The sequence below is a fragment of a genome, unplaced genomic scaffold (assembly GCF_019419815.1).
Source record: "Pyrus x bretschneideri cultivar Hongxiangsu unplaced genomic scaffold, Pyrus_bretschneideri_v1 Contig6, whole genome shotgun sequence".
Taxonomy (NCBI): Eukaryota; Viridiplantae; Streptophyta; class Magnoliopsida; order Rosales; family Rosaceae; genus Pyrus; species Pyrus x bretschneideri.
The window spans coordinates 5,410,694-5,424,128 of record NW_025999798.1 but is presented as its reverse complement, the minus strand read 5'-3'; the positions used below and the strand labels follow the sequence as shown (position 1 = coordinate 5,424,128).

The following is a 13,435-nucleotide window of genomic DNA, read 5'->3' as shown; positions in this document are numbered from 1 at the left end:
AGCCGCTCAATTGTTTCTCTTATCCGTGTTTTTCTTGATCAACGCAGCCTGGTTCTGCATAGTTTCGTCGATGAGCTCCAACATCTTTTCGTTCCACAAATTTTCTGTGTCACCAACATTAGCATCAGATACTTCATGGAATTCTTGGTCTATCTCAAACCATGCCTTAAGAGCCTTACGGTCCATGGTCTCAGCAGCGGGATGACCTCTCGAGATTGTCCTCCAAAGCCCTTAAACCCTAATTAAATCAATCAAGTATTTTGAGACAAAGTGTATAAGAGAGCTCGAATGCTTAGAATTAATTGACCCTTTGAGGAGGGGCCATGAGGCCTTTATATAAAGAGAGATCCAATAACCCTTCTAGAACTAGGATCCTTTGGATCTCAGCAGGTACGGGATGACTTAAGCCTATTTGGGTCTATAACTCTTTTTCGGGTAACTAAACTTCATACCTTAGCGAATCTGAAATATCTTAGCCTTTTTAGGACGGGGAGGAAAAATTCGAACTTGAGACCTTTTCCAATATTGAAAAGGTAAGTTCCACTAAACTACTCCAAGTAAACTTCGACTCCAAGCTACCATACTACCATATTAAAATTTAGGGTTTCTGGCCAGGGTGGAAAAAGTCTTATCAAACCGACACTCATATTTATTAGTATTTAGCAGTATACACTACCACATGTTATAACTGGTGTGAAAAAGTACACCACATGAAACAAGTAAACATTCGAGCCCTCTAAATCAAAATATTAACAAATTCTTTATAAGGTGCCAAAATCAAAACAATTGTCATAATTTACTCGAAATATTCATATGTATTATGAAAACATATAAATAGATACATTTGAAAACTTAAAACGCTACTTTATTAAGTTGAAAAGTAGCTAATTAAGATCAAGTTCCAGTGCATCCAGTTAGCCTACCAAGGAAAGATGGCCCCTTGGATTTAGACCTTGAAAACTGAGGCTTGTTTTGCCTTGTAATTGTATGATCAGTAGCATCCTTATGGCTTCCCAGATGACTCCACAAATTTATGTTCTCATCCGTTAGCCTATTCACCTGGGACAAAAGCCGCTCAATTGTTTCACTCTTCTCCTTGTTCCTCCTTATCAACTCAGCCCGCTGCTGCATATTTTCGTCAATGAGTTCCGAGATCTTTTCATCCAACATTTATCTTTTCCACAAACATTACCATCAGATTCTACACCCTGATCAATATTCTCTTTTTCCATATGTTCTTCGATGGATTCTTGGTCTGTCTCAACCTGTGCCTTCAAAGACTTGGCTTTCAAGTAAGTTGAAATTTCTTTTTCACATTTCTGGATGGTTTGGACTTTCAAGGAGTTTAATGAAGAAAATGATCTCAGATGAGAGGCTTGAATCAGTTCAGATCTAAGCTGATCATACTTCTCGGCGAGCGAACGGTACGACTTGTAAAAGTCCTCTAACATGTTTATGAGCTTAGGTTTTCTTTTGAATAACATCTCAGACCTCTTTGCAAATGAATCTCCATCTTCTTCTATTATATTTAGCATTAGGTTGGTCTTCTGGTTCAACTCTACAACAATAATATCACATCTTTGGTTAAAAAATCAGTCCTTGGTTGGAAGTGAATAATTCAACTCATGTACTACTTTTCTTTTCATATTTTCTTGATATCCCCAAAAATAATATTAGTCCGGATCTGAATCCATATATATATATATTTAGGGATTTAAATTGTGAAAAATTTTTGTGCTGAGAAAGAGTACCAAAAGATACAAAACCTAGATTCAAATAAAATTTCTTGTGCCAAAATAGTGAAGAATACTGGTATTATGAGGCGTGTGAGAAATTAGGAAATCTTGTTAGCAGTCTAAAATAGTTATCATGCACTTTTTCTCTATTAATTTCTAGATTAAAGGGAGTGCACGACGAGAATTTTAGAATGCCAATAACCACACTCTCTAAACCCTTAACCCTAAACCCTAATCCAGCAATGAAAGGAGTAAGATGCAATAGTATGGTGATATACCACGCAAAAGCTGATTTTCTATTAACTGGGTGGTCATATACTCAAAACCGCAGATCAGGAAGATGACATGAAGTAGTAGTATTACTAAACCTGAGAGAGTAGCTTCAAGCCACTGAGATTGATTGGGACGATTATGGCTGTCCCACCACCATGAAAAGGAGGCAGCCTGGTCTTCCAGCTTCTTCACCATCTCTTCTGAAATTGAACCCATCGTCTTCTCCACCGCTATATGCTGGCACTGTTGATTGAAGCTATGAAGCCAGAAACCCTCCTCCCTCTTATACACGCTTTGTCAATATCCTCCAGATTTTAAGGGCTTTAAAATAAAATATTTTCGAGAATGTGACGCGTCTTAACTCTTAATTAAGTTAAGTTTGAAATTATATGATTTTGTGACCTTTAAAATATTCGCCATGCATTTAAAAAAAAAAAAAAATCTTATATTTTAACTATGTTCTAATGTATTCTTTCTCACTGGTAAGTGAGAGGTTTTTTATTCTAATCTCGTCAAAATGTAATTTGAACCACATTATTAATAGATCATTATGAAGCAAAGATCACCCCTTTCGTTAGAGTAAATAAATATTTTTTGTTCAAAAAAGGAAATTACAGTATTAGGTTGAATGTGATAGAATCAAAACCGCAGTTTCAAAATAATTATTGAATCAAAGGTTCTTATTTAATGTATATAATATTTTATATATATATATATATATATATATTTTTTTTTTTTAAATATCAAATTCGATAATGTGTAAATTAATTTGGGATGATTAATGTGAAATTGACCGAAATTGAAGGAGTCTCAAGAAGTCTAGTTAATTTGGGAAGTCAATCTATCGATTTAAATATGAATCCCTTAAATAGTCACTGAAAATTTATTATATTTAATTATTATTCAGTACTACGATTTGATGATATTCTTTTTCGCTTAAAAGTGAAAGGTCTTAGATTCAAATTTCGTAGATGGCGAATTTGATACTAAATTAGGCTACCCATTGTGTAGTTTAACTGAATTCTCCATTTCTCTAATGTAAAAATATCGATGTACTAAAAAAAAAAAAAAAAAAGATCAAGCCAACAAAGAGACTTTACCTCAAGAAACATCCTTCATAAAAAGTGAGTTAAGCCAAATGATACGAACAATGCATCCGTCTTTTGCACGCATACTCGACCCTCTCCCCAATCCCCGCAATTTTTTTTTCATTTATTAGAAGTATTGTGTTAAAAATTAAGAAGAGGAGGAAGGTTCAAACCCGGAACATAGTAAGTTAAATATGAAGACCATAATTACTAGGTCAATTTACCACTTGCAATTCAACCTCTTTTTACAAGTTGAAGTAGTTTGAAAAATATAACCACTTGTGAAAAAAAATATAGATTTGGACCATTGCTTTTGTATCAAATAATGTTGCTGTAAAGTATAGGCAACCATCGCGTTTGCTAAATAAGAAAGCTCACGTCCACATTACCTATATAACTATGCAGAAGTGCTAAAAAAATGTAATCTCATTGAATTCTTAACAACCACTCGAAATAGCCTCATAAACTTTAATGCACCAGCAATCCCTCGACTAAAAAGATTTCTGAATTAGCGGACGTTCCTGCCCGTAGAATACAGATGGTAGTTGTCCTCCTTAGGTTTACCAGAATCCATATGTTAAGGGTTCAATACCATTAGCGTGTATGTCACGTGAGAAGAAAGATACAAAGAACGGGATTTGGTATCGAACTATATGGTAAAAGTTAAAACAATATAAAAGGTGATTCAGGCAGAAAAATCTTGTATAACATACTTCGTGTGCATGAAAATCCGTTAATTCGCTTGTTGTCGATGTTTTCTTTCTTGGAAAACCAATTTTAATTAGGAGGTGAATGCAATAGCTAAATCATGAGTTAGCTGATTAGGGACAAGGATTAAGTATAATCAGGCACCATCACAACCAGCCCAGCCATTTTTCCCACCGTACCAATATCCAAATGCTTGCCTCAAGCTTTGGATGACCAATTTCTCCCTTGCCAGACTTGGTCTTTCGTACCCCATATATACAGTTTTGTATCCCCGACAACCCCCACCGCCACCTTTCCCTTCATACGCTCATCATCCTTCACCGAAATTTACCTCCTAGTGCAGCCAATTTGCTCCATCACTAGGTTTCAATCTCTTATTTTGCGTTTTGGCTCTAGAAAACTTGCATTTACAATCCTCGTCCCGAAGCGACCATGTCTGGCAACCAATCTTTTATTTGATCGGGAACAAAATGTGCCCAACCAGAACCATCGAGCCCAAACAGAGCCACCAAAGCTCGACCAGAGTTTACCACCTCATTCCTCTTCTCACAATGATACCGACCATGAAAGCAAAACCTTGGGCAATTTAAGTGCAACTGCCAATTATTGGGTGGAAAACATGAATCAAAACGACGCCAACCAGTGTCAGGCCTAGGGCTTAGCTGGTTCCAGCATCATCTAAGGTTTCCATCCCGACTCCAATGCGACTCTTGATCCTACGTTAATCAGTTTTAGTTATCGGAAGGGTTAGGGTGCTGATTGTTTATGGTTTAATGGCAAAATCCTGCTCATTTGCCCTCCGGTAAAGCAAAGCTGATGCTTCCACCCTGGTTAATTAGGAGAGGGAAAACCATGTCGAATTCAAAATCCAAAGAAATTAACATAGACAGAGAAAACAAATGAACAAACAAGATATAATTTCTCACCAGCCAGGATGGACAACAAATTTCCCCGAAGAAATAGCCCAATTCACCTGCTCAAACAATTAATGTCATGCCTCAACGCAAGAGAACCTAGCAGAAAGGAAAGCTGAGAAAAACACTGAAGTAAGAATTCTAAAAGTAAATTTTTTTCGGTTTTTTCAAGGCTTTTCTGGCAGAGGCATCGGAGTTTTGGGTTGTTCTCTCTCTTTGTTTCTTTCTTCCTTTTTCAGGTAATCAAGAGTAGGTGGGAAAGCCCGAAAATCATATTTCTAAATGATATCAAGTCTTAGTAATTCGTTCTCATGGCATAGATTATGGGAGAAACAATACCTTGTCAGTCCCGAGGGAATTGGCAACTACATGGGTGACCTGGTCATCTATATAGTTGGTACACACAGCACCAAACTGTTCAGCTGTCTGCCACAGCGGATGTAGGTGAGGATTGACCTCACCAACTGGAAATACCCTGCTAAATAGTATACGACAACCGTTCAAAATCTTCCGCTGCTCAGAGGCTAGAATATTTCTAACATCTGCTTCATCTAGGGAGGGATGGGAGAAAAAGATCTGATGCATCTTCTCAATAACCTATAGATACAAAACAACAGATAACTGATTACTCTCAATGAACCACAGAAGCGAATGAACAGATAATCAAACAGAAACATGTAAAATTATCTGCAATCTCAGACAGTTGAGCGGCATCCTCACCGACAATGAGGATGCCAAAGTCCCATCTTCTTGTCTCTCGTCATGGTCAATCTCCAGCAGAGAAGGACCTAAAAGCCCAAATTGTCGTCTGCTACAAGGAAAGTACGTATACCTGCAAAAGCATTTATAAATAAGCATTAGGTAACAAGGCAAGCAAGCCCATCAAAGTACAGAGACAGTAAGGATTATTATATCTTAAATTGAAGCACGGTTACCGTTCCACAACTATCAAGTTCATTTTGTTATGCGGCCAGACCCTCACAGAATCATCTATAATCACAACAGCTGATTCCATACCCAAAACTCCTTCCAAATCCTTACTCTTCGGAGCATCACCATCATCGGGATCTCCATCGTCGCCTCTAGAAATAACTCGTCCAGCAAAAAGTACCCCTGTTGGATCTAACACCTTTGCCATTTCCGTTGCATATAGCTTGTTCCCCATTGTGTAAAGATGCAACTCAAAAAGTTGACTAGCCTGATGTCCAAAGAGGCAATGCAATGAATTCTCCACTTTCAAATAAACCATAAAATGAGAATTTATGCCAAAATAAATTTTATATACAAAATTACCCTCTCCAAAAAATTCCAAACCCCAGGCCGTAATTTGGTCCACATTCCCATGTGATGGAATCGAAAGAGATGTCGCTGTGGTTTTTCACGATCCTGTTCCTCTTTCTTTCTCAAAATCTCGTCATGCACTGGGTCTACTTCAATAAACTGAAAAGGATAATATAAGTTAGAACAAATTTACAGAGGAAACGGTCCCTTATAATCACTGGTCACAAGGACCAAATCCTACCTTAGCTGAATTAAGAAGTGTGTGATCTAGATCCAAGACAAGGCAAAGCTTGCGTGCTGCAAACATTTTCTTCTGTTCTTCTATCCTCCTTGCTCTCTCTCTCTGGATAGCAGCTTTTTGCTGGTCATCATATCCTTCAAACAGATGTTCAACATCTCCCCACATGGGGGCAGAATGAGGGGGACCTGCTGCAGCTGCTTCAGAAGCAGAAATACTTCCAGTACCCTGCTCCTCAGTCTTTGGATCTATTCTCTCAGTCTTGATTGGAACTGGTTGGGAAGAAACACTCTGAGAAGCTAATGTTGGACTCGTTGATCCATTAGAAACAGAAATGATATCAGCAATATTTTTCAGATTCTTTGTGAATTGGCGAGCAATGTCAGGGGCCTCTACTGATTGAGAAGTGACTAGCTTCATATCCACCTGACCATCGTGCTTTTGGCCATTAAGATTATCCTTATTCCCCTGGCTGCTTGACAGTGGGGTTACAATATTTCTGAACTGCTCTTGTCCCAGACTCCCACTCTTTTGAAGTGCATTACCATGGAGAACACGGCGAGGGTCACGGGGTTTCATGCGGACTTTCCCTGACTCATCCTGCAAAATTTGCAGCGCCAAGAGTTTTTATAACTCGTAACATGACTTATGGATCTAAATAGTACAAAAGGTTATCCAACAACCCATCCGCTAAAAACAGAATATTAAAAAAGAGAAGATAAAAATTAAACTAAATCAATAATTAGGAAAACTAAAATATATCGGGGCAATCATACAGAATAGGAAGAAAATGCCAAAAACACATGCTTTAGCCCATTCTAAAACAACAGTTAGGAAAAGGATATAAGTACACAAGCACTAACCGTTGGAGCTTTTTGTGAACTCACGGGAAGTGTTCCTGCTAGTGTCTGCAACATGGCTGTGGTCTTTGAAGGAATATCCACTGATGCATTTGATCTTAGTATTGAACTTGAGCTTATAGGATTTGTCATGCTTTTTTCAGGATCAGCAGACTTCTGCTGGGCTTCTGCAGCTAACCTTTGCTGCTGTCCCAGCTTAAGTATGTTTAACAGCATGGTTGGATTCACAGCAATATCTTTAAATATTGCAGAATTCACAGCAATGTCTTTAACTAATGCAGGCAGGGAAGCCGTGCTTAAATCCGTCACCGACAAATGCTCATTTGAACTGTTTGCGCCATTGGAGTTTCCATCTGCAGTACTACAACTACTTACATCATTAACCACCTGTCTGGGATCAGACACTGTGTTCTCCACTGTCTGATTCTTGCTAATTAAATGAGGTCCAACACCACCAATGTCCTCCAACCAGCCACCACTTCCAGAAGCAGTTTTTGGATCTTTAACAAAACCTGAGTTATCCAATGTGTTCCTTTGCCTCTTTAATGCAGGACCATCAAATTTAGAATCCTCAAGGGGTTTTTGCTTTCTGGAGCTTAACGTTATAACTGAATCTACTTTAGGTGCATTATGCACTGTCAAGGGCTGTGGGTTGGGATTCAAGGCACCCATATCAGAATTGGAAAACCGAAGCCTAGGATCTCTATTCCTAGTTGGAGCTTTTATGGTAATATTAGATCCAGAACTTCCAGGGGCAGCACTTTTACCTGTAAATCGCTCTTGCATGCTGGAGCTAACCACAGGAATAGGGGAGGGAGAAACAACTTGCTGTCCCAAAATAGGAGGAACTGAAGATCTTAAATTACTAGCAGAAGAACTAGAAACCTCTCCAACAGTATCATCATCCCCATTATCACCGTCTTCTGATGGGGTTGGACTTGGAAGTCTTTCACTCATGAAAAAAGAAGTCCGATTAATTTGTTGATAAGTGGATACAGCTTTAATAGCATCAGTATCATAAGGATGCAATCCAGAACCTCCAGCATTTGGTGTCACCCTAGAGGTATCAGGCCGTGGTTTTACCATCCTATCAGTAACAACCAATGTGTTCTGAACAGGAAAACATGATGGGGACTCTCGTGTTGGAGAAGGAAGGCTATCTGCATCATGATCCTTGTGAGTGTCCAACAGGGGAAGCACGACCCTCCTACCCTTCAAAATAGACACTCCTGGTTTTGGTACTTTGGAAAACATAAATGGATTGCTATAAACCCCAGACACAACAGTGTCTGAAGCAAAATTAGCTGACGAACCGGCATTTACAGCTTCAGAATTCGTATTATTAACCCCACCAATAACCTGTATCTCATTATCTGTAATGCCTGCTCTAGTTTGGAGGAAAACATCAGGGGAATCCAGAGAGGATATCATGACCCCTATCTGGAAGAAATTAGAAACCGTGTCAATACTTTATAACATCAACTAAGTATCCTAAACTGATTACACTTAGGACAGTGAAAAGTGCACCTCTTTTATCTGCTCAGAGGCAAGAAGAGGAGGATCATTCTTCACAGAAGAGAGTACCCTGTTACCAAAAACAAAACAAAGGAAATAACTACACTATCGACGGGATTAGAAACTCTAATAACGAAAAAAAGGAGGATCGGACTCATAAGAACCTTGATATAATATCTTTGTTTTGTTCCTTTTGGTCAGGTCTCATTGAGCAGAACACCTGCAACAAACAGCAATTAAACCTCTACAACTTCAATAACCAGAATCTGGAAATATCTGGACAGAACAACATCAATGTGAGCAATCCTTAGGTGGCTTACGGAGCTGATAGCTTGTACTGCAGTGAAGGACAGTTGAACAAGAGCTTCCTTTGTGGAAACATTAGTTTCCGAAAGCACTCCACGCAAGATCTCCAAAGTGTTGAGTAACTGGAGGCAAACATCCCCAAATGATCTACAAAACATAAACCAAACTGTAAGAAAACATTGTCTAACAGCTACAGAGCAAATTACTCAAACTGGGCAATCATCATTTCACTCCCACAATTCACCAATCAATCCGATTTCGACAGCAATCATTCACTTACTTCTCTGCTTCATTTACAGTAACACTTTCCAAAGCCTCCCGAATCGAGCTCACTCGCATCTTCAAACCAGTCTCGGAATTATCAACATCCATATCATCACAAACCAAAACACCATCTCTAGCCTCCTCAGCTGTCGCCGTGTTTTCGCCATCGGCAGGCTCCGAATCCAGATCAATCTCGCCTTCCTCCAACTCCCCTTCCTCCTTCTCAGCATCCATTTCATCACCACTATCAACAATCACCACTCCATCCACTTCCTTCGCGTTGCTCCTTTCGGACGAAATCACCGACGGCGACGACGACGATCGCTTCAATTTCTCGTCGGGGTCATTCACCTGCAGAAGCTGATTGAGCGGCTTATTCTGTACGGCCTGAGCCCAAGCGAGGTTAACCAAGCCGGACCTGTACCCCCGAAATCCCGGGTAGTTGTAGATATCGCGCATCGTCCAAACCCTAGCATCATCTCCGCCGTTGGATTTAGACTGATCCTTGGGCGGCGGCGGCGGCGGAACCACCACCTTAACTTCCTGCTGCTTCTCCTGCTTGACAAAATCTTCCTCACTGATCTCCTCCACCGAAGTCGAATCCGAAATTTCACCTTCTTCTACATCTTCAACCACTTTCGCACTTTCTTCATCTTTCCCCATCACACCACCCCCTAGAATTTCCCCGATTTCTTTGAAATTGTTCCACCCAAATCCACCAGCGACCATAAATCGCTAAAAAATTATCCAAATTTTAACACCACCAAAACAATTTCCAAAGACTAATTACATAATCTCTTTCGCTTACACAAAATTGACTTTTAGGGTTTAATTTTTCCTCTTTTTATATTTTTTTTTTCCAGAGATGTGGAAATTTAACGCCGTAAATTACGATGGGATTCAAAAAATGAAAAGAATTTGAATCTTTCGTAGAAATTTCTGGGTTTTCAGATCTGTTTGGCGGAGTTTTGAGATCCCGATCTTTGGGATTATTTACGCTTTCGGATCGGGAGAGGAAAATAAAATTACGGAAAAATATGAGAAAAGGACGATGAGAGAGTAAAGACCTGGGGAGAAGAAGGGGAGAGAGTTTATAAGGACGAGGGAATCTAGTACACGCAATGAGTTTAAATCTGGACCGTCCACGTCATCAATCCGGAAAAGCTAGGTGATCCTTTTTTTCTTTTTGGTCGTAAAAAGCTAGGTGATCCTGGTGAGGGATTTAAATGACAAAAGCAAATTTGCTCCATTAGGAATAAATTGGTAATTTAGTCTCGGTGGGAGTTTTATCCATACGATTGAGTCCTTGGGTTTCCGAAATAGTGTATAAAATAAAGAAGTGCTTCGAATCATTGCTATTTGACTCGGACCTGTTCTAAAAAAGTCGAGGTTTCATTTGAAGGAAGGGGATCCTTTTCCGGATCCCTTCTTTTTAATTCATTAAATCTAGAAATCTGAATAGTTGAAATTTGATTTAACAATTAAAATTATTATAGTTTTTAAAATAGTTCGGAATTTGTAATTGTTAAATTAAATTTCAACGATCTGAATTTTCAAACTTAATAAATTAAGAGGAAGGAATCCGGAGAGGACCCCTTTCCTCATTTGACTAGTTGAGGGTTGTCACCTGGAGGCTTGGATAGATCGCCGCCCAAAGACTATTCCATTTTCTTTTTCGCCTTTTTTGCCCTCACATCAAGTCATAAAAAATTATTAAAATTGGTGTAACAAAATTAAGAGTAAACTTTTAAAATATCATATAAACTTGTATTCGTTTTTTTAATTTATCGTATAAATTAAAATTTTAAGCGTTTGGTCGTATTAAGTTTCAAAAATCATTAATTGTTCATCTGATCTTATTTGCATTAAGTTTTCTATCTAAAATAAATCATTTGCAAGGTTATTTCAGACATTTCAACTTTTCATTCCGGTCCCTTTTCAAGCTTATTTTGAAGATTTTAAAGTTATTTCGAACATTTTGACTTTCGTTTTTTTTTAATGAAAATGATTGATCACGATGAATTTTCAAAACTTGTAATTAGTTAAACTCTATGTTAATGAGCTTAATATACATTTTAGTAGTTCAACATAAGTTTTACATCATAAGTTTCAATAATTTGAAAACCAAACTTAATCGAACCAAGTTCTATTACAAGTTTTACACTTAACCCAAATACACTCCTACGACGTCGCACATCCGTATTTCAAACTCAAAACCCTTACTCTACATGATACTGCCGTCGTCTCTCACACCTCGCCGTCCTCAATTCCTCACCCATATTGTCGTCGGTGTTCATCTCGCCGTCGCCCATCTCGCCATATAGCTTTCAATTTTTTTTTGTTTATCTTTTTTTTTGGCTTCTCATTTTTCAATATCTTGTTGTTGCTGTTTGTGATTCGTATTTTCTTGCTATTAGTGATCTTTGTGTACATTAAGTAGTCGGTTTTTTCCATTGTTTTTGGTGTTTTGCTTTTTCGGCACCAACAGTTTCCAGGATTTTATTTTGCAGCAAATGTGATTAACTATTTATAGTATTGAACACAATTGGTACTGGTTTAGTACCAATGTACTTTTGTAAAAAGTGGGTATAAAAAAAAGATGAACTCAAAAAGGTGTTTGGTGAACACTTAAAAACAGCTTATTTTTACAGTTTTGGTGAAAAAAAGCTAAAAACGTCAAGCAACAAATATGAGTTTATTCTCATAGTACAGCAGAAATAGTTTTTTTTCAAAACACAGTAATACCAAACCAACCCTTAGTCTAGCCAACTATTGTGGGTGCAAATATATCTATGTCAGAAAGCCTTATGATACATTGCCAACTCAAAAGTCGAACAACTTGAATTTCAAAGGCAACATGGAAGACAAAAGTATACCAACTTCGTATAATCTTTGTTAATAGCATATCCATAAGACTAACAAGCAAGCAAAAACAATATTTTCTCAATTGAATCATGATTGTTCATTTTCATATTATTGAGAAGTCTGAACTATTGAAGAAAATTTGATTTTTTTTTACCGATTGAAGAAAATTCAAATTTGAAACACTTCTAATTAGTTGTAAGAATAAATAACTCGAAATCTTATGTGAGTTAGGAATTCTTAGGAAAATGCACGTGGGAATGTCATTTGACAAGTACGCATTGCTTCCTCTAGTGGTAGCTGGGTGTCGTTGTACATTACACTCGCCGGCTCCAACCACATCACTACCACTTTGAGGACAACACAGCCAACACTTGAACACGGTACACTCCCACAAAGCACACACAACCACTTCAGTGTTCAGACCGAAGAAAACCAATGTAGTAGATGGAGAAGAATTATCTCCCTTCTCATTTTTGTTCCCGCCTGCCCTCTCTTTTTAATCCAGATTGTTCAAAATAAATCTGATGGTTTGGAATTGTGCCGCATATTTAATGAGACTCTTTAATTATGCGGTAAAATTTCAAACGGTCAGATTTGTTTTAAATGCTCTAAATTAAAATGAGAAGACGGAAGAGGACAGAAATGGAAGCAGAGAATTCAAGCCCGTAGTAGATGGAGAAGAGAGATGTTTGAGCTCATAGTTATGATGAAATGAACAAATGGGGCTCCAGCTGAGACTTTATTTAATCTCTCCTAATTGGACCGATTATTACTGGGTTGGTTGAGTTTGAATTACAGAGAAAAGATAAGGTTTAATTATTAAAACGTTGCAAGATTGCATTAGTAAACGAAAAGAAAAATAGAAAAGGTACATATGAAAATACTGCTAACATAAAAGACTTTTTTCTTATTTAATTTTTTTTTTTTGACACAGACGATATATTTACAATCATATATGAGAGAATATATTTACGAGGATCCTCTTCGGATCCTCTTTGTGAGGATTCTCAGGATCCTTCAATCGTGATCATGTATCGTTCGTCGTGCAATCAATTTTCGTCAGGTACTGTTTGTCTTCAATTTTGAATAAAAAGAATCTACAAGATTTTTTGACCATACGATATACGATGAACGGATACAATTAGAGGACGAATTCTCTTTCAGAATATATTAGTATCGAATTCGCTTTCATAATATTTAAATACAAAACCTCTCATTAACAACCGAAGAGAAATAGCAAAATCCATGTCCTAAGCGAAACATCACAAACTTTTAAATTTGAAACAATTACATGCATGCGTTGATACATAAAAGAATAAAACTTTACATGATGTGGTGCTTTCCTCTGAGTCTGATTCTCAAACAAAAGGCCCACTCTCCCTCGCAG

General features: G+C 37.9%; 2 protein-coding genes across 2 annotated transcripts; both read right to left on the bottom strand.

Moving 5' to 3' along the window:
- Window positions 1-713: 713 nt before the first annotated feature.
- LOC103967269 (protein NETWORKED 4B-like) lies at window positions 714-2,497 on the bottom strand. Its single transcript, XM_009380545.3, has 2 exons — window positions 2,105-2,497; window positions 714-1,558 (listed from the first exon to the last, which is right to left on the bottom strand). Exons 1-2 carry the CDS (start codon window positions 2,223-2,225, stop codon window positions 1,110-1,112), a joined length of 570 nt encoding a protein of 189 aa, XP_009378820.1. The 5' UTR covers window positions 2,226-2,497; the 3' UTR covers window positions 714-1,109.
- A 1,237-nt stretch (window positions 2,498-3,734) lies between these two features.
- On the bottom strand, window positions 3,735-10,254 carry LOC103967268 (RNA polymerase II C-terminal domain phosphatase-like 3). Its single transcript, XM_009380544.3, has 12 exons — window positions 9,200-10,254; window positions 8,934-9,066; window positions 8,778-8,833; window positions 8,626-8,683; window positions 7,102-8,538; window positions 6,242-6,838; window positions 6,013-6,159; window positions 5,655-5,917; window positions 5,440-5,551; window positions 5,059-5,316; window positions 4,732-4,778; window positions 3,735-4,632 (listed from the first exon to the last, which is right to left on the bottom strand). Exons 1-12 carry the CDS (start codon window positions 9,910-9,912, stop codon window positions 4,569-4,571), a joined length of 3,885 nt encoding a protein of 1,294 aa, XP_009378819.1. The 5' UTR covers window positions 9,913-10,254; the 3' UTR covers window positions 3,735-4,568.
- Between the last annotated feature and the right edge of the window lie 3,181 nt (window positions 10,255-13,435).